We start from the raw sequence: 21,691 nt of genomic DNA, 5'->3' as shown, positions 1-21,691 counted from the left end.
GTAGTGGCCACATGCAGAGGCCATGCCCCAGGCCAGTGATGCTGAGCAATAACTGAAACATCTGCACCCGCGTCCAACAGCCCTTTCAATGCTTTTCCTTCAATAGTCAACTCCATCTCTGGGTGATTTTGTTTAATCTGCTGAACACAATAAGTATTAGGAGACCCAAATATGAAGAAGTTACAGCTTGTACCTCTTTGGAAGTCACCACTGGGCCTTTTATTATTTAAATGGGATGTCAAAATCAAGCTACTGTTTAAACTGAACTTTAGGTTGTACTCCAAAGCTTTATATTTGTTTGTGAAATCTTAAAGATATATTTTATTTTTTATTTTTTGGCAGAACCAGGGATTGAAGTCAGACCCTTGCCCTTGCCAGGCAAGCTCTTATTTTACTGAGCCATCTCCCCAGCCCCTTTCCAGATTTTTTATTTTCCGGAACTGGGGATTGAACTCAGGCCCTTGCGCTTGCCGGGGAAGCGCTTATTCCACTGAGCCATCTCCCCGGCCCTCCAGATTTTTTTTTTTAAACAAATTATTTTTATCTTTAGGATGAAAATAGCCTTTTTAATCTAATCACCTTTAGGGGAAAATGTAAAAAATTTTCTTTAGTGTCAACTGTAATGGAGAGAGACAACCACTCTACTTCCTGCTTTTCTGCTTAGCTCTATCCTGGAGGAAAGGCCTTTTGTATCTCTCCAGTTGAGCAACCCAGCTGCTTTACCTGGATGCCATCCACACTTGCATTTGAAAAAGTCCTTTAAAATGCTTTTCCTTCAATCAATCAATCTCTATTTTTTTATTTATAAATTTAAAAAAAAAATTTTTTTTTTTTTGGTGGAACTGGGGATTGAACTCAGGCCCTTGCACTTGCCAGGCAAATGCTTATTCTACTGAGCCATCTCCCCGGCCCCTAAATTTTAAAATTTTTAGTAGCACGGGGGCAGGGTGTTTGATCCCCAGGCCTGCTGTGCCAGCCCCCTCCCCACATGCTGAGACAGCAATTGAGACTGGGCATGGTGGCCCAGGCCTGCAATCGCAGCTCTTGGGAGGCTGTAAACAGGTGTATCACTGTGAGTCCCATCTAGTAGTAAGAACACCCTGTAGACCCTTCCCTAAAATTTAAAAAATAAATAAAATTTTTAATCAAGGAAAGAATGACCAGTTAAACAATATAAGAATCTGCTGTGGTTTATACAATGGTTTTGGTGGACTGAATTATGACTTTGATTCCCCTGTATAATCGGCACCGATGACACAAGGCAAAAATCTGGAGACCATTTAAAATGAGACTGCTGCAGCCTAGCAAGAGTCCCACTGTACCCCGAGTCATAGGTCCACAGACTCCAGTAGGAATGACTTGGGGCCCCATGTCAGGAGTCAATAAGAATTTGGAGGAGGAACTGATGTCCAAGCCTCTGGTATCAGTTGTTGCTCCCCAAAGGTCAAAGACCCTTGGGGCGGGGGATGGGAAAGCATCCCCATTGTTTGATGGGGCCAAAGTGGGCCCCACTGGAAGTTTTCTGGAATGGGTCAGCCTTCCACATCAGTTTTAGATCTACAGTCACTTGCCCAGTGGTACCCTCGTCTACATCTAGTACATGGACTGGAAGGTTTTATTGAAGAGACAGATACAGGCTGTGTTCTCTTTGATGCAACGGAACAGTTTTGGGCTAAATGTCCCCCATCCCCACAGTGGAAACAAACGACCTTACTTTTTCCTTATTTATTTATTTATTTATTTATTTATTTATTTATTTTAGAACCGGGATTGAACTCAGGCTCTTGTGCTTTCCAGGCAAGCGCGTATTCTACTGAACCATCTCCCCCGCCCCTTCCCCCTTTTTTAGACTGTGAATGAATAACCTGAGTAATAGCTGCCGCCAAGGCGGCCCCCTGTGCATATGAGGAGCCAATAGCACACGAGGAGCCAATATCCAAACAAATCCAAATCGTCTCAGGAAGTATAGCCCGCTTTCTCTGGGATCTTAAAGCTTCTTTACACCATTTATTTGCATTTTCGAAGGCCAATTGTCAAACTATTAATTTGCCAGCTTCCATTTCACTGATAATCCTCTCAGTGGCTTGCAACCAACTGTAGCAAAATCTTGGAAAAGTTTCTCAGGCCCAGCCTAATAGAAACCAAGTTAAAGAATGTTTCACTCTTACAGAGCAGTTCCCTCCAGGCCCTAATGGCAGCTATCTTTTTTACTCATATATTTGCAATGCAAAGGTAAGTTGATTGTTTGTGCAACCAAAAGCTCCCTTTGCAATTAGCAAATCTTTTGTAAAGGCTAAGTTGTGAACCTCTCATTTCCAGCTGCCTGTTCCCTGCAGTATTCAAAGAAATTTCCTTTCCACAATAAATAATCTCCTGGATTCAAACATGCTTTAGCTGTTCCTCTGCAATCACTTGGGGCCATAGTCTGCTGTTGTAGCATTTCTACTAAACTCAAGGTAAAGGGAGCCGTAGGGCCGTGTTTCAATTCTTTTAAGGCTTTAAAAGGTACGAATTCATGAAGACCTACAACTTGTCTTGGATTATTAGGGACTACAACTTCAGAAACAGGGCAAACCCTCCATGGACTCCCCCGCCCGTCTGGCTTTCTTCAATGCCAATTGCAAGGGAGATAAAATGGTTGTACTTCCCCTGAGGCTGAAGTCCTGATCTGGGACTCAGGAAGATTTCCCTGAGCTGCCAGGGCCAGGATGGAGGCTTGTGATGCCTTAAAACCCGTTATATGTTTTACTTTTGCCCAGATTTTAACCAGAGACACCATCCTGACTCTAACAAATTTGCGATGCCCCCAACGTGCATAGCCAGTGCCAAGGCCACTGCGTACCACAGTCATGGCCCCCTATATAGCATCAAGTGCACAGGACTGTAGCTGGTGGTACGCGCCAAGCTTTGTGGCTGGATGGTGCAAACAGAAGGGCAGGCAGCTGGGGAACCCCAGGGGGGTCTGCTCAAGACTAGTGCAGGGAGGCCTCGAGGAGCCCAGTTTGTGCCCCTCCCCCAGCGGCCCAGTGCTGTTCAGGTTTAAAAGAACTTTTTCCTTTCTTATCTAATTGAGCAAAGCTAGAGGGTTTAAATGCTATCTATTATTTCTTTGCTCTATCCTTCTTGCCCCATTTGGGACTTGATTTCAAAACAGCACTCCATGCCAAGTCTTTTATGGTAGTCTTAAAAAGTAGCACAAATACAAAAACCAAGAAAACAACAAACACGTTCATATACAGCTATGAACATCCATGGTCCTTGAAACTCTGTGTTTCCCATTTTTAACTCAATCAAATGTTTCCCTAGACTGGGCGTGGTGGCATGCACCTGTAATCCCAGCTCTTGGGAGGCTGTAAACAGGCAGATCACTATAAGTCCAATCTCTAGTAGTGAGACCCTGAACACCCTGTAGACCCTTCCCTAAAAAAATACAAAAAAAAAAAAAAAAGAAAAGAAAAGAAAAAGTTTCCCTGTTAGGCTTCTCTCAAGTCTCTTTCTCTCTTTGTGGTCTCGTATCTCTCTGGCCCTAGTGAGCCCCTCCTGGCCCTAGTAAGCCCCATCCCCAAGTTTTACACCTAGTGCTCCAGCGCCAATGCTCACCTGTGCAGACTACCGCTGGCTCCAATCAGTCCACTTCCCTCGCTTGTGCACGCTCTTTGGAAGTGATTCCTGCACCAGCACTTATCTTGTACTGGGCATCCTGTTCGGGCACCAAATGTAGGGATCCGTTGGTCTTACTGCAAATGGTTCTACCTGGGGAGACACGGCGACAGGAATGAGAAAGATAGACAAGAGACAAAAGCTGGGCTAGGTGGTCAGTCATCTGCTTAATGGGCTAGAGTCATGCTCCGGCACAATGAAACCTACATTTATTTATTCCTTTTATAAAGTTAGTAACACCACAAGGTTGCCTAGTGAATAGTAGCCGTTAACCAGTCAGAATGCTTATCTCAGGACTGAGGTAGCTTGTTTGTGTTAGGCTTTGAGACCTAGTCCCGCCTACACACCTTTGACTGATTTTCCAGCTTCAGGGGCTCCCTACACTGGACCCCCATCACTTTTGTCCTATTAGCATACAGTAGTATCTTCATAGTACATGCAGTGAAGGAGTACTTAAACATGAAGAAATGAAGAAGTGTTATCCAAGCCAAGTGTGGTAGCAAACACCTGTTAGTCCAGCACTCTGTGAGGCTGAGGCAAGAGGTTTGCAAGTATGAGCCCAGCCTGGGCAACGTACTGACTTAGTGAGACTCTGTTTCAGAAAAAAAAAATGCCAGGGCTGAGGAGATGGTTCAGTTTGAATAAGCACTTGCCTGGCAAGCACAAGCGGCCTGAGTTCAATCTCTGGTTCTGAAAAAAAAAAAAAAAAAAGCCAAAGGGCTGGAGATATAACCCACCCTGGTGTGAAGGCCCTGGGTTCAGTCACTCGTACTGCAAGAAAAACAAATTGTGTAGACCAGAGGTTGCTTTGTTCCATTGGTCCCTTTAGCAGTCTAGTGTGGCCTGAAGGCTTATTTTCAAAATAATAATTTTAAATGCCCAAATATACTGATTTTACTAAAAATACAGTTACCAAATTATCTAAACATCATAATTTAACAATTCATGTGCTTCTCTATTAATTCTTGAAATAACAGTGTCTATTTGCAGGCTTAATAATTATCAGAGTTTGGAAGTTGCCATGAGCATGAATGCACTACTGAGATATTTGCAGCCATTGCAATAGGAAACAAAAATATCAGGGATTTCTGGTGGCTGTGAAATCAGATGCTGCAAACATCCTGTAGATATCACCTACATTTATAGCTGAAGAAACTGCTAGAATTCAGTTCAAGATTAGTGACAGTGAGGCATTTTTTCTATGTAAGTCTGTGGAGCCTCTGGTTTCTATCCATCAACCCCTGGGAAGACTGAGGACCTCAGGTTAAGAACTCATATTTTATTTTTAGTTTTTAAGAACTCGTGTTTTAGGGGCCGGGGAGATGGCTCAGTGGAATAAGTGCTTCCCTGGCAAAGGCAAAGGCCTGAGTTCAATCCCCGGTTCCACCAAAAAACAAAAACAAACAAACAAACAAAAAAACTAGTGTTTTAAATGGGGAAAGATTAGCAGTGGTGGTGAAGGGAGGGGTCGAGTCTGTTGGAGCTGGCTTTTGCTGGAGATGGAGGAGATCGTAGTACCCAGGGAGGAAAGGGCCTGAAGGAAGTTGCTCAGCCCAGCAGTGCACCATTGCGAAGCTCTCCGCCTTTAAAAGACGTTCAGGTGTGGCCTACAGCAAGGCAGCAGGTGGTGAGGAGGTGGCCTGTGCAATAAGGTCTTTGTAGCCCATGGGTGGGAGGCCAGGGAGCCCAGCAGAGTGCGGGGCAGGGTGACATGTGAGAAGATGGGCCATGGGGCCAGGGGCTGGAGGAGCACAGGGCAGTAGACAGAATTCGTGCTATATTCCAGACAGCAGGCCAGACACTGAGAATCCAAAGATGACTAAGACAGAGATGAGTCACCCATTTCCGGTTCCCCTGAACCGAATCTTGTTTGGCTGATTTGGCTGCACTGGCTGGTCTGATCTGTGCATCTCTTCAGAGCCACAGCCAGAGGCAGCAGCAGCAAGATGGGCAGAAGGCAGACTGGAAGCTCAGGGTGGGGGAAGCTGAAAAACCCACTGTCTTCTTTCTTCTGTTCCTTTCTGAAAAGGAAAAACACAAATGAAAGAAGTTACATAACAAATTTTAAAAAAAGAAGTCGTGTCAAGATCAGACCATTCAGACTAGCCTCTTTTCCAAAAATCAGATAAGCTGAGGAGATGCGGCCCTCCTCCCATTCTTCAGAAACCTTCCTAAAGACTGCCACCAAGAGATCCTATCAAGCTATTATCTTTCAGAAAAGTGCTGGCTCAGAGGAATCAAAAGAAGAAAGGAAGGACTATATTTTTAGGTTTTCTTTGGGGCTTCTGTACCCGATTCTCTTCTCTGTGCACAGCTTTCAAAATCTAGGATCCTGTGATTCTTTTTATAATCTTTTTTTTTCCTTTTTATGTATTTGGTTCAGGGTCTCACTATGCAGCTTGGACTCATAGTGATCCTCCTGTTTTTAGCCTCCCCAGCACTGGGATAGCAGGCGTGTGCTACCATGCCCAAACTTGATGGCCATCTCAGTGCACCCAGGAGTGGGGCTGGTGTGGTGTGTGGTCCTGGGAATCGAACCTTGGTCCCTGTGCTTGCCTAAGCAGGTGTTTAGTCTGCTGAGCTATCTCTTCAGCCCTGTGATTCTTTCTGTAAATGCTGTTTTCCCTCTCTACTAGGAAGTCTTTTAGAAATGCTTGGGATAGGACTACTGCAGGTGGGTGGCATTGGTTGGGCTCAGCTTCTTCTTTGATCATATTCCCCTCTGGCAGTGAGGTATAAGTCCAGAGTTCGATCCTTGGTATTGCATGCTGTGCTGGCCCCAGAACCCCAGGTTTTCTGTACTGGCCACCGAAACCAGGCATGGTAGAGCAGGCTTGTAATCCCAGTGCTGGGGAGTCTGGGACATGAGAATCACTATGAGTCAGAGCTGCGTAGTGAGACCCTGTACCAAATTCAGTCCAGTAAGAATGAGCAAAAAGCCCATATCGTTCTGACAAGATTCCTGAGCAAGGGTCAGGAAGAGGCCTGGGCCCAATGCAGGAAGTGGACCAGCATGAAGGAAACTCAGCCCAAGCATGGATCTGCAATTGGGCTCTGCAGTGGCTTAGGGCCCCCTGGACAGTAGGAAGTGCCCTGAGCAGGCCCCGCCCTTCTGGAGGACCCAGTTGACTTGAGAGAACACAGGTCCTTGTATCATAGATTTTTTTTATGCTCTTGTGTCACAGAAGGGGTTTCTGTCATAAGTGAGGAAGCCTGTCGGAAGGAGCTTGGTATGGAATCATGGCATGTGGGTGGGGAGGAGTGGACTGAGTAGAGAGAAAGGGGCATTCCCGTGTGATGGTGCACTGGTGGGCATAAGTGGGACTCATATGGGACCAAGAAGGTGGCCTTGGTTCACAGGACTAGAAGCCCACTGAGGGTAGATGAAGAAATCCAACTGGAAGAAGGAGAGCCCAATGATGGAAGGCACTTTACATTTCTAGAGGTGATGGTGTGAAATTCCAAGCCTTTCAAGGAGTCCAACCGTTTCCCCTCTGTGCCTTCTAGCTACAAGCCCATCGTAGAATTCATCGATGCACAGTTTGAGGCCTATTTGCAGGAGGAGCTGAAGATCCGAAGGGTGCTGCACACCTACCATGACTCCAGAATCCATGCCTGCTTGTACTTCATTGCCCCCACAGGGCATTCCCTGAAGTCTCTAGACCTAGTGACGATGAAGAAACTGGACAGTAAGGTATGGAGGTGGAGCGGGGGTGGTGGGAGGCCAGGCAACCTGGACTCGCTAGTCGAGTCTTGTACATGATTAATGTTCGATTCTAGGAGAGGTTTTATGGCAGCCTCATTCTCTCCCTCATTCCCTGTCCCCCAGTTGCTCTAAGTACCTGTGCCATGTGCCCTGTCAGCTGTCTTCCTAGTACTAGGGGTGGGTTTGCCCTGAGATGTCTTTCTGCACTGATTCCTCTTGAAAATAAGGATAGATGTGGACAAAATGGCAGACCAGCTCCAGCAATAGAAAGATGTTTTTTTCTGTTCCCATATTAACTGACCTATTCTTGAATCACATCTGTAAACCTGATTTGGAAGGTTATTGCTAATTTTTGTAATAGCAGATGCCATCTCTTAAACACTCATCAGACACCACCACTGAGTTTAGTTCCTTATAGAGTATTTCACTGAATCCTCACAGCCCTGTGAAGTAAACGTTATTGTGATCCCCGTTTTACAGGAGAAATAACTGAGACTCTGAGACGCTCAGTGACATGCCTGTTGTCTACAGCTAGCTGGGTAGAATCGAGATTTTTACCTAGGTCTGTTCAAATCAGGCAGGCATGTCCTACTGCAGGAGTCAGACACAGCCTGCTTTAAGAGACAGTGATTGCTGTTTATCAATAAAACTTTGGAAAAAAAAAAGAGACAGTGAAAAATGCAAGTCCCATACCATATATAAATTAGACAATGGTTCTTTGTATGGAAGGATTACGTGCTGTACAAACTGACCATGTAATTAATTCATTAATTAATTACTAACATCTTTTTGTCTGTAACATGTCATATGTGGCAGGTGCTGTGATGAGCACTTTACATGCATTATTTTATTTCATCCTTCCTGTAATCCAGTGTGGTGCGGACTGTTATTATTCCCATTTTTCATATAAGCACACAGAGGTCCATAGCTGCAAGTCACTTGCTCCAGGCCAGAAAACTCAGAATGGAGCTGGAATTTGGTCTCAGCTCTCTCTGATTCCAAGATATTTACTGTACAAAAATCTCACACACACACACACACACACACACACACACACACACACACACACAGCATTTGATAGCATTTGCTATCAAATCCATTACAAAAACTGAACTTTAGCTATGATCAGAATAGGGCTTTTTTTTCATTTTTTACAGCACTGAGCTCAGTTCTCATGAATAATAATAGACTGCCCTTGAAATGTCACCATGCCTGGCATGTCTCTGCATAGGACATCAGCGAGCCGTGTAGCTAGTAGCCTGATGGGTAAGCTGCGTTAAGTAAGCAGCTTTAGTATATTTTTGTAATGTGCTTGGCAAAAAGCAACACAGAGAATTGACTCTTCCTGTTTTTCTGCCTTGGTGAGAGCTTTGACTCCCTGCACTGCCCTAGAGAATTCACAGGAGGTGGCTTCAAGGCCTACTCTTTCTCTGACCCTGTCCTTGAGCCCTGTGTGGTGTCAGTCCCCAAAGGCATTCCTAAGCCAAAGTAGGTAGAGACCAGGCTTCTTGTCCAAGGTTAAAGCTCCCAGACCCTCGTGTCAGAGCCCAGGGTGTGAGCACCACTCACCCCACCCACTGGGGTCCACCAGCAGGGATGGCTGTGCTCAGTGTGGGACCCTGAGTTTAGGGGGGCTACACAGACACCAACTTTCTTTACTTTTAACAGTGGAAGCCTTGTCCTTTCTTAAAAGGATTTCCAGGATCAGGGCTGCAGGGGCGTGAACCTTGGAGGCCCTTAGGCTTTTCTCTTATCTGAACTTGGGCCTTCATACCTAATTTTTTTTGGATGAGTACTGAGGATTGAGTCGAGGGACTAGTTAACTACACCCACAACTCTCTCCTGCTTTATTTATTTTTTTGAGACAAAATCTCACTGTGTAGTCTAACCTAGCCTTGAACTCATTATGTGGCCCAGGCTGGCCTTCAAGCCATGGCAATCCTTCTGCCTCAGCTTCCCAAGTGTTGAGTTTATAAGTGAGTACCAACTTGCCTGGCTTATGGGCCCCTTTTTAAATTTTGTTAATTTGGGGACAGGGTCTTGCTGAATTATCCAGGGTGATCTTGAATTTACAATCTTCCTTCTCCTACTTTAGCCTTCTAAGCAGCAGCATACCTGTTTTCTTTACCCATCAATTCATCTGTATTGATCTCTCTTTTTTTTGGTACCAGGAATTGAATTCAGGACCTTGTGCTTGCCAGGCAAGTGCTTGTGCCATTGAGCTACTCCCCAGCTCTACCCATAAAATCATAATGGGACTCAAGCAGTCAGTCAAGTCTGTCTGTCTCTATCTCTGTCTGTCTGTCTGTCTGTCTGTCTCTCCCTCTCTCTGTTTTTGAGATAGGCTGGCATTATGTAACCCAGATTAGCCTCAAACTTGGGACCTTCCTGCCTCCTGCCAAATTCTGGGATTATAAGATGTGCCACTGCACCCACAGTATAACGTTTTGCACGGCTCAGATCAGACTAGGAATGGGGAGAGCCTGCTTACTTATGCAGGCTGCTACCAGCAAGACAGCCAGCTGGTATCCTCCCTGGGCATAGCCAGTGCCTCTCTTCCCTGCATTCCCCGTGTGAGTCCATAGCATGCTAGGTGGATGGAAGCATTCACTGTTAGCAGGGAGCAGCCACCGCAGCCATTGTCAGCCAGACTGCCAGGCATCACCTTTCTGCTGCAGATCCCCTCAGCAGTGACTTTGGCGTTGAGATACAGCACAGCTTGTCCACTGGGACCTGCACCGGTAGAGACCCATGGCTAGCACCATGCAGTTAGGAATAAGACAAAACTTGAATTTGAATCTCAGTTCTGCTATTTATCTGCTCTGTGGCTTTGGACAAGTCACTTAACCTCTCAGTGCCTCAACTGGTAAAACAGTGGTCATGATACGACCTGGGAAAAATTGTCAAGATTTTTTTGGTACCGGGGATCAAACTCAGGACATTGCGCTTGCCAGGCAGGTGCTTATGCCACAGAGCTATCTCCCCGCTACTGTCAATATTATGTTGATCCAGATAGTCTTTAGTTCCATGCCCAGCATATAGCAAGTACTTGTTATTGTTTATTAGCATGTTATTTGACTACAGAGGTGGCCAGTCTTAGAGCAGTGGACAGTGATAGAAGGATCCTGGGGCACCAGACTCATCAGTGGGTTAGTCCTAGCCGAGAGTGCTGCTGGGAGATGGCATCTGGTCGGGGAGCAGCATCTCTGGGAGCATGGCCTGGAAGGGCGCATCTCTCTCGCTGGCTCCTCCCGTCTCTCCCAGCTTCCTGGCAGGTGCAAGTTGAACGCCTTCTCCACTATGCCCACTGTCATCCTGTTTCTATCTTAGAGGCAGCTGAGCATTGATTGAAATCATGAACCAAAATAAACGTTCCATCCTTTAAATTGTGGGTGTTGGATGTTTTGTCCCAGTGACAAGACAGGCAGCTCTCAGGTGTCATTTACTATCAGTGATCCCACTTTGTTCCTCCTTTCCCTAGGTGAACATCATCCCCATAATTGCCAAATCAGATGCTATTTCTAAGAGCGAGCTAACAAAGTTCAAAATCAAAATCACCAGTGAACTTGTCAGCAACGGGGTCCAGATCTATCAGTTCCCCACAGATGATGAGTCGGTGGCAGAGATCAACGGAACCATGAACGTGAGTGGGAGCACAAAGGCTCAACTTTCTGGTCATCTGCTGTGTGATATTTCACAAAATAGCATTGCCGCTTCACCAGCCATCTTAGGGGAGTTGACTTTTTTTGTGTGTATGTGGTACTGGTACTGGGATCAAACCCAGGAGTGTTGTAATACTGAGCGACATCCCCAGCTCTTTTGATTTTTATTTTATTTCAAAAGAGTCTTGTTAATTAAGTTGCCCAGATTGGCCTTGTGCTTGTACTCTTCCTACCTCAGCCTTCCGGGTAGTTAGCCTTACAGATATGTGCAACCGAGTCTGGCTTCTAGTTGACTCTTTTTATTTTCTTTTTGAGACAGGGTCTCGCTGTGCAGTTGAGGCTGGTCTTGAGCTCACTGTGTAGGCCAGGCTGGCCTCAAACTTGTGGCAATCCTGTATCAGCCTCCCCAGTGCTGGGATTAGACGTGGGCCACCATACCCGGCTGTAGTTTACTCTTGATTACCTGAGTCTCAGGTATTAATGAGTGAAAATTCAGAACTAAAACAGCTCTTGTTTCCTAGTGGTGGCTTCCCCAAAGATTAAAGATATGGAAATTCATGGGCAGGACCCCAGAGAAAGACAGAATTGAGGCCTATCTACCTTTCTGATCTGCCTTGGGCTGGGCCAGGCAGCCCCTTTGAAAACTCAGGCAAGGCAGAACAATGCCAGGACAATGGATTCACTGAAAGGTGAAAAGGCTGAAAAAGTCACCTGGCTTCAGAAACTGGGGATCAATCCACACTGACATAATCCAGCCTGCTGGACCTGGGAGGAGTCCTGTTTTATAGTCTCCAACTCACTGGTGATTAGAGGCACAGCCTTCAATATCAAGGTGGTACTTTGCTTTATTAAGTGTGAATGAATTTTAAAAGTCCTTTTTTCTTTCCTCCCCCACTTCTCCCTAGTAGCAGAGTGAGTAATAGGGAAGGCAGAGAGTCAAACATCTCCTCATGCCTCTTTACAATGTGTTGATGCTGTTGCTGCGAAAGCCTCAATGTTGTGATTTCAGGGAGACAGCTAATAGCTTTCAGAAAGCCTCTGCTTCGGGAACAGATTTCTTTTTCTCTGTTGAGAGGCATCAGTTTTTCCTAATGACATAATGCTTACGGATAGCCAAACTCCACAAAGCCTTGTAATAAAAGCCATTTTTAGAAAACTTTCCTGCTGGCACTGGCCTCTAAGTTATCATTAGGGCATTAGCTGCCACCTCCTGTGAACTGGCCAATGAATTAGCATAGCAGGGCAGCAAGTCATTGTCTCGGGCTTGAGTTCCTGCCCATCCGTCCACAGAGATGGTCTTGTTATTAGAAATCCATTGTCAATTTTGACAAATCCGGCTCAAGGCTAAGGTTGTGGATTGTGGTAGGTGGAGCTATATCGTCAATGACCTGATGCAGGCATGTATAAAAATGGAAAAGATCAGTCTTTGTCCTCCCATCAGCCAGGGCATTTTGATGAAGACAGGTTCTGCTGTGAGGAGCAAGCCCGAAAGGTGCCTCATCTGCAGAAACGCAGGAGCTTGTGGAGAAGTGTTGCCCGGAGTCCCTGGTGCTGGTGTCTGGAAGTATCTATTTGTGTCAGGACATTGCCCCCCCCCCGCAGCTGTCTTCCAAAGTCTAGTTCTCTAAGTCACCTTGTGATTTGCTTTGCTTAGGACAAACAAGGACAGTGGTTTCTCAGCAATCTCAAGGTGTCACAGAAAAGTGTATGTATCTCACTGCATTGTGGATTAGGAACAGCAATCAGCCTGGGCTGTGTTCTCAGCTCAGCTCTGGCCTCCTGCTTGAGCCTAGGGCAGCTTCGTCCTCGAGATGGGAAACTTTCCATGCTATGGAGCAGCAGCTGTCTACTGCACTGGCACGGCTGTCAGGGGTTGTGTTACTCAGAGTCTCGCTGTGCAGCTCAGACTAGCCATGAGCTCACTTTGCAGCCCAGGCTGGTCTCGAACTGTTACAAGTGTTAATCAGTTTCCCCTTGAGAAACTAAATTTGAGCACATTGTGGGTTATCCCTAGAACAAGGCTGGTCACTCACTAGCCTGCATCCTGCCCTGTTTTGCTGAGTTGGAAAGAGAGCCTCAGCCTCCTATCCCATGGGCAGGGACTTGGGCCTGCCTGAGAGTCCTCCATGTTGCTGTGCTTGGGGGGTGGAGTCAGGGCTAGAAAATAAATATGAAGTATTTTGTAGCCTGCCTGCTCCTGAACAACCGTGGCGGAAGGCTGCAGCCTTTGGCTGCACCATCACGTCTGAAGCTATGTCATAGAGACCTGAGCTTTGGTAGGAGGAAGGATGGGTCCTGGCCTTTCAATCTGGATTTGACTCAAGGGCCCCGCCTCAGTTCTCCAGCCCACTGTCACGGGGCCTAGATTGGAAGAAGTAGAAGAAACCCTTTGCCATGTGGAGAAGATGGCACAGTGCCCATCACTCACCGCCAGGGCTTTCATGGCTGGAATGCAAGTGATGAGGACACAGCCTCCCTTGGCTTATGGCTGGCTCTGGAGAACCTTATTTTAGACTGAGGGGGCGAGAGAAATCTTGTTGGTTGTTACTTTTAAGCTGTTCTTATTTCTCTAGGTTGTAGATTTTAGAAGGCTGAGTCAGGAGGATCCCAAGTTTGAACCTAGCCTGGATGATTTAGCAAGACCTAGTTTCTTTCTTTTTTTTTTTTTTTTTGGTGGAACCAGGGATTGAACTCAGGCCCTTGCGCTTGTCAGGCAAGCGCTTATTTTACTGAGCCATCTCCCTGGCCCTGCAAGACCTAGTTTCAAAAGAAAATGTAAAAAGGGCTGGAGATGTAGCTCAGTGGTAGAATGTTTTCTCTGCATGCCTGAATCCTTGAGTTTAATTGCCTGGCTGCAAACAAACAAAACAGTTGGGGACTTCTATACTAAAAATTGCGGGGCCGGGGAGATGGCTCAGTAGAATAACTGCTTACCTGGCAAGCACAAGGGCCTGAATTCTATCTCTAGTTCCAAAAAAAAAAAAAAAAGATAAAAATTGCTATTTTGTTTAGATTTACTATTGTTCTTGAAATGGCTCAAATTACAGCCAAGGGCCAAGAAACAGACCGAGTTTGAGTACTTGACTGTGCTTAGTGTACTGGCCATTTGTTTTAGTTCCAAGGGCATTTGGCACCGGAGCCCAGTGGTGGCTGACCTGTGGAGTCCCAGGAAGAGCCCCATGCTCAAGCCCATCCCTTCTCCTGAGACAGCCACGGATTTTCCATTGTCTGCATGTACTTTTGCACATGACTGTAATCCCAGCACTCAGGAGGCTGAGGCAGGAGCATCACTGGGAGTTTGAGACCAGCCTGGGCTGCAAAGTGAATTCAAGGCCAGCCTGAACTGCATAGTGAGACCCTGTCTCAAAAAGATTTAAAAGAAAAAAAGAAAGAGTTCACCAGAGAACACACTGGGCAATGGTTTTGTTTAGGTGCTAATAGGAGCCTAAAATAAGGATAAGCATAACAAGCCACAGCCAGGAAACACTGTCTGCCCTGGAAGAAGCCAAGCCCAGTGGAGTTATTCTTATGAGATGAGGTAGTATTTCACAGGACTAAAGAGAATATTCTCCCAGCACTCTGGGAGGCTGAGGCAGGAAGGTCACATCTTTGAGTCCACCCTGTGCAACTTAGTGACATAGTGAGACCCTATCTCAAAAGTAAAAAATAAAAAGGACTGGGGATGGACTGACCAAATAGCTCAGTGGATTAAAGCACCTGCAAGTAGACGCAGGGGCGGTGTGATCCCCCAGGCCTGCTGTGCCAGCCCCGCCCCCGGGGATGCTAAAAAGGCAATTGAGACTGGGTGTGGTGGCATGTGCCTGTAATCCCAGGTCTTGGGAGGCTGTAAACAGGCAGATCACTGTGAGTCTAATCTAGTAGTGGGACCCTGAACACCCTGTAGACCCTTCCCTAAAATACAAAAAAAGAAAAAAAAGAAAAGAAAAGAAAAAGGACTGGGGATATAACCAAATGTGAAAGCCCTGGGTTCAATCCCCAGTACTGGGGTGAAATAAATGTTCATCTATTCTCCCAAATGTGGTGGAATGAGAATAAAATGCATCATGCCACTTGGATCATCAAAAGCCTTAAAGTGTACCAAGAAAAATTTAAGGAAGACTCACGAAATAGTATAGATAGTGTGATGGTTCACATGTGTCCCCTACAAAATCCAAATGTCTCCCATGTGATAGTATTAAGAGACAAGGTTATGGGGCTGCTTCCTCAATAGCGACATTAAAGTCTTTATTAAAAATGACTTCAGAGGGCCAGCCAAATAGCTCAGAGGATTAAAGTGCCTGCTTAGGCAGATGCAAGGACCATGGTTTGATCCCCAGCCTGCTATGCTGACCCCGCCCCCCGGGGCATGCTGAGATGGGCGATTGAGACTGGGCATGGTTGTGTGCACCTGTGTCCAGCTCTTGGGAGGCTGAAAACATGAGGATCACAATGAGTCTGATCTACATAATGAAACCCTATAGACCCTGTATTAAATACATTAAAAAAAAGACTTCACTAGGTGTGGTGGCCCATGCCTGTAACCCACGCCTGTAATCTTGAGTGGGAGGCTGATGCAGGAAGATCCAGGTGAGTTCGAGACTGGCCTGGGCTACAAAGTGAATTCAAGGCCAGCCTGAACTGCATAGTGAAACCCAGTCTCAAAAAGACAGAAAAAAAAAAAGACTTCATGCAGGCCCCGCCAGATAACCGAATGTGCTGGTGCCTTGATCTTGGAATCTCCAGCCTCCAGAACTGTGAGAAATATGTTTCCGTTCTTTTTTTTGGGGGGGGGGGCGGAACCAGAGATTAAACTCAGGCCCTATGTTTGCCGGGGAAGTGCTTATTCCACTGAGCCATCTCCCCGGCCCCTATGTTTTTGTTCTTTACATGTGGCCCAACCTGAGGTATTCTATTGTGGCCAGACAGGATGGGTTGAGGTAGTGAGTCTGGGTGCAAACACCCCAGGCGAGGCTTGAAGGTATCCCTCCTTGGAGCACCCTGTGCCTGCCAGAGCTGACACCTGGGGCCACCTCCTGAGTGATCTAGCAGTGAACAGCTGCACTGCCTTGCCACTTTCACCCTCCTCCCAGGGTTCACATGTACGCATGTCATGTGTCAGTTTCCTGCAGGGATCTGGGACGAAAGGAGAGAAAGCATGACCTTAGATCTGGATCCCCTGGGTAGGCCATGGGGAGCGTGGCTAGGGTTTATCTTCTCCCTGCCCTGCTTGACTCCATTCTGTGTCTCTTAAGAGCAGCTGGAGAGAGGGTCAGAGCCTGGTCCCTGTGATTTCCTGTCTAGCATGGTTCACTGACTTCCAGAAAACGCCATCTAGCCTGGAGGCAGAGCTCAGGCCACCCTGAGGGGTTGGGTGGGCCACAACCAAAATGCACTTGACCTCAGCACGCCCTGGGAAGACCTAGGCATGGGGGGTTGGGGTCTGCATGCTTTTAAATTCTGTATTCTGGTTCTGTGTGACCCTGAATGAGGCCCAGGAAGGCTGTAGTGAGAATCAAATGAAATGGGAGCACTCTGAAATGATCTGCTTACATACATTTGTCAGAACTGACTGGGACAGATGTGGGCTTCAAGGGTGTGTGGTTGTGTGCGGTCGGGAGGCCTCTAGAGGCCCCTGGATTCAGTTTGGTGGGACTGTGTGCTGAGAACACAGGGAGCTAGAGGAATCAAATGACAGCAGTTTGGGGAAGAGGGGAAGGAAGTGACCCTGTCATTTTGACAATGTGTCTTGACGTTGAAAATAACAGGCCCAAGGGAAGACTGGCATTTTGTATGCCTTTATTTTCTTTGGGTTTTTTTCCCTGCTTTTTCTGGAGCCAGGAGAAGTGCCTCCCACTTTGCACGCCTCCTCCTCCATCACTCAGACAAGAGGCCCAGGATGAGCACCAGTACAACATAGTTTCTCTTTCTCGCTTCCTCCCTCAGTCTAGCCCTTTGCCACCTCTGCCTCTGAGCTCTTCTGTGTGGTAAGGCCGAAGCTTTCCATCACTGCAGGGGAAACATCTCCCCAGAAAATGAGTGGAGGTGGATTTGATGCTCCTGGCATTGCCTGGGCCCTGAGTAGGAATGAGTTGTGCCCAGATGACCCTTCCATGAAGCCAGCTTAGAGTTGGTCAGGCTCTCGGGCCCCCTTTGCAGGAATTCAGTGCTCCCCAAGAGCTCCTGTATCTCATACCCACTGACCTCATTGATCATTCCTGCTAGGGTCAACGAAACATTTCCAGCCTCTGGCCCACACCCACTGTCCCTGTGCATAACTCATTCTTTCCCTTCTCTCTGCATCCCTACTTCACAGACAGTCCACGGAATGGGAAGGGGCTGGCGAGTCTCTGAGTTGGGCAGCTGGGAGACGGAGAGGGTAAAGGACAAGCAGCTTCAGCTGTTGGCACAGACCCTGGGGCATGTCCTGGGGCTGAGCTCCTGACAAGCCCCTGTGTTTTCTGTGCTGTGAAGAACATTCTAGGATTCCCCACTAAAAACGGGGAATGGAGAGGAAGGACTGGCTGGGAGATCAGCACAGAGGCTGCGTCAGCAAGCGGTGGGGCACCCAGAACGGAGCCGCCTCTCATAACGTGGCCTAGCACGGCCAGTTCACCCTGGGTCTTAGAGTGCTCATCTCACCCGCTGTTTGGACCTTGTCTTGGTTACTTTCTTCTTTGCTGAGGCAAAATGCTCGATACCCAAAGTTAAGGCAGGAAAGGTTTATTTAGCTCACAGTTTGTGGAGGTTCTATTCTGCAATCAGCTGGCTCTAAGGCAGGGCAGCACAGTGCAGGGGTACCAGTCCAAGGCAGCAGAAGACAGCAAAAGCAGCAAGAGCACAAGGGGGGACGCAAGCCTCTTTTCCTCCCTGAGATTGTAAGCAGGGCCCTACCCCGTGGGACCAGTGTATGAAGCACTCACCATCTCCATGCCCTCTTCTTGCACAGGATGAGGATGTTTACAAAGTGAGGACCCTGGCTCCCTGCTGAGCCGCTTAGTTAAACTTCTAAGCTTCTCACCTTGACACATTTATCAACTATTACAGACCCCATAAGTGGGAGTAGTAGCAGGCAAGTGAGGTGTGTGCTTTGAAGTCAGAGACCCGCATCCCACCCCTAGCTCGGCACTTAGTGCTATGGGACTGCAGGTGAGCCACTGAGCCCCCAGGTCCCATTTGCCCATCTGTAAAATGGAAATAACAGGACTCCCTCTCTCTTTGTGTGGTTGGGAAACTCAAGGAGCTACATACCTGGTACACTGCACAGCGCTTAATCAACTGCTCTGTCTATACTAATTCTATAGCTGCAACCACTGGTAGTACAATGGCTGATGTCCATTCTGCAATACCGCATGTCTCTCTGAAGGTAGTTATGCCCTCCTTTGTGTTCCTTGAGCCTCAGTTTACTCCCCTGACCGACTGAGTTGCTGTTCCTGGGACACCTTTCCCTGCTGCACCTGGCCTTCTCCATGAGCGCACTGTATGCTTCTTCAGCCTTGCATTCTCCTTAATGCCCAGCACATAGTAGGAACCCAGTGCCTCTTTGCAGATTGGATGAGCAAACAGATGGTGGAACTATCGGAGACACTGGCCTGTTTCTGCGAGCTAGCTAAGCAAGCTCGTGTCGCTGGACTTGTCATTTGTAGGAATAAAGCCCCGCCTGGACCCACTTGGCCTGTAAATACTTCATCAGCCATTCCATTTGGCCACTTATAAATGGGCTCGTTCCCTGGGCATTTCCTAGTCCGCACACTGTCAACTTGGGGAGCTCCCTCTCCTCCAAGCACCAAGGCCTCCTGCCCGCCAGGCCCTGACCCTCACCCCCCCCAAGCACCACACTCATACCTTTCTCTGTGCTTTGCCTTTCTTTTCTTGCTGCTATGCCACTATCCCCCTACTGCCACTCAAGGGGGATTTATTAATCACCTACGATGTCTAGAGCACCAGACCATAATCTAAGCCACGGATCACATATTGTCTTTTTTCTTCTTTTTGAGACCGAGTCTTGCTATGTAGTTGAGGCTGCCCTTGAACTCTGTAGTCCAAGCTGACCTAGAACTCATGGCTAAACTCCTGCCTCAACCTCCCAAGTGCTGGAATTATAGGCATGTGCTACCATGCCATACTGTCTTCCAGGCTTGCAGGTCTGTGATTCAGGCTTCTCCAGCATGATTATCAATTCCCAGAGGGTAAACGAGTATGTCTTCACTAAAACAGAAATGAGCATAGGCATGGCATGTGAATAATACCTGGGGACCTGCCCACAAGGCACCGTACCTCAGCATGAGCTCTTATTCCAGGGAAGGACCAGAGTGAGGACAGCGTGGCTCAGCTGGCCATGAGGCTCATTCGCAACAATCTTGAGTTCTGAGAGGTGGAAGGGCCATTGATCACAGCCTCTCTGTCTCCCTTACCATGTCTGTCCACACCCACCTCCTACCCCCCTTCCCAAGGCTTGTTCCCTCACTGCAGCTCTGCCAAGGGAATGGTTGGCTAATTTGTGTGTTTGCTTATTCTTCTGCTTGTTTTATCGGTCTGCTCCTTATACCTTTGACTATGTCATTCTTATCTACTGTGAATTTCAGAGCAGCAGGAGCTAGGAGTAGGCATATTGTCCCCATGTGGTTGGCTCAGGAACCTACTCAGTCCCCAAGGCCCCGGAGATGAGCAGCAGTGGTGTTGTGGGCTGTGCGGTGCCTTTCCTCTGCAGCTCTGAGCATTTGTTTGCCTTCTGTTTCAGGCCCACCTGCCATTTGCTGTCGTTGGAAGTACAGAAGAGCTCAAGATAGGCAACAAGATGATGAAGGCACGGCAGTATCCTTGGGGCACCGTGCAGGGTGAGTCCCGACCAGATGCACAGCACGCTGAGAGCCCCTTCTGTCTACCCTTTTTGCCTCTCCCAGCCACTACATGACAAATCCCTAACTTGTCCTCTGATGGGAGCCCACTTCCTCATCTCTAGTGGAGAAGACACTCCTAAAGTATAAGCAAGTGGATTCAGAGTGAGGAAGGAGAGGTGCGCAAGCAAGCAAGCGTAGCAGCACAGGGCATATATGGGTATTCATAGCAGTGTTGTTCAATGTGACAAGTAGTGAGAAACAGCCCAGATATCTGCTAAAGATAGACTGGGTAAATTGTGAAATAGGCATACATGAGATATCAAATAGCAGTCAAATTAATGAACTATATTTCCATTTGCATAAGTGAGTCTCAGAAGCATAATGTTGAGCTCAATAAATCAGAGAAGAATAATATAGTGTGGGATTGCTTTTTATGAATTCCAAAAGCAGGCAAAACTAAACAAGATCCTGTATGTATTTTGAGAAATTCATATATAAATGGTAAAACTATAAAGGAAGGAAAATGAGTGATAAACCCCAGTCAGGATAGTGGTTGAGACTCATTGTCAGGAGAGATGAGCCTGGGATTGCTTGGAAAGGGGCATGAAGGGGCTTCTAAAATACTAGAGATATTTCACCTGGGTGGTAGAAACATCAGTGTTAATTTTTAAAAATTCTTCAAATAGCACATATGCATTTCATGTACTCTTCCATATACATGATTGTTTCACAGTTTAAAATGAATTAGTTAAGCCTGATACAGCAGCATATACCTATAATTCTAGCCACTTGGGAGGCTGAGGCATGAGGACTGCAAGTTCAAGCCCAGCCTGGGCAAACGTAATGAGACCTTGTCTCAAAATAAAAATGGCCTGGAGATGTAGTTCCATGGTAGAGTGCCCCTGGATTCCGATGCAGTATGACAAAAACGAACAAATAAATAGATATAAATATACTCGAGAAAGTTCCTTTTGTGGTCTGCATGATATGCAGGGCTAGTTGCTTTAGTAGGTAAGACAAAGCCTAGGATAATTGCCACAAATTCAAGAGGTCTCTGGTCCTTACGGTCTACAGATCACAGGGACACTGTGTGACAGGGTGGCAGGTTCTTTGTACACTCACCACTACCCTTGGGGAAACAAATGGGAGTAGGTTCACATCATATACAAAGGCTGGCATGTTTTATGGTACACCAGACACCCACTGCTGGTAGCTGGAGTTTACTTTTCTCATTGATTTATGATACAAGGGAAGGAACTCAGGGCCTCTTGCATGCTAGGCAAGTGCTCTGCACTGAACTACAACTCGGCCTGAATTTTCCATAGGTAGGACAAGACTAATTACAGAGCTATGGTGAGTTTGGCTCTTCTCTGCCACTTGCAACTGGGGATGCTCCACCAGAAATATTGGTGAATGCTCCCTCGCCCAACAATCCCACTCTGGGAATGAATTTGTGGGCTAAGAGACAGCAACATAAGGTGAGAGGAAAGAAGCCAGCAGACGTGGTTCCAGTGACTTCCTCCAGCTGGGTTTTTCGAATAGTTTTCTTGCAAATCTGAGTTGACTTCATTCCAAAGGAAAAAGTTGTGTATCACTTGGCTGGCCTGCAAGGGCCTTATATTCAGACCTTCTTTTTTTTGACATCAGTTATTTTTATTTTAAAGAAAGAAAAAAAATAATAAAAACAGTGGTACAAAATCTCAAAACAAGATTTTAGGAGAGTAACAATGGTTAGTACATTGTGTGTTGTTATTGCCAAAGTAGTTTCTCATATTACAAGATATAGGCAAGAATAAGCAAATAACATAGGTACAAACCTCTTTTTT

The 21,691-nt window shown here is 46.8% G+C and overlaps 1 protein-coding gene across 5 annotated transcripts in view; it reads left to right on the top strand.

Annotated features, from left to right (window-relative positions):
* Sept6 (septin 6) overlaps nt 1-21,691 on the top strand; it is an 89,958-nt gene that overhangs the window by 46,553 nt on the left and 21,714 nt on the right. For all 5 annotated transcript variants that reach the window (XM_004645700.1, XM_004645698.2, XM_023706016.1 and 2 more), the window contains exons 4-6: nt 7,168-7,354; nt 10,848-11,009; nt 19,766-19,862. In XM_004645700.1, coding sequence (XP_004645757.1) covers nt 7,168-7,354; nt 10,848-11,009; nt 19,766-19,862 — 446 coding nt within the window. The remainder of the gene's footprint in view (nt 1-7,167; nt 7,355-10,847; nt 11,010-19,765; nt 19,863-21,691) is intronic.

This window comes from Octodon degus, unplaced genomic scaffold, assembly GCF_000260255.1.
Source record: "Octodon degus isolate 3935 unplaced genomic scaffold, OctDeg1.0 scaffold00236, whole genome shotgun sequence".
Lineage (NCBI taxonomy): Eukaryota > Metazoa > Chordata > Mammalia > Rodentia > Octodontidae > Octodon > Octodon degus.
Note: the sequence above shows the minus strand (reverse complement) of the source record. Positions and strands in the feature narration are given on the sequence as shown.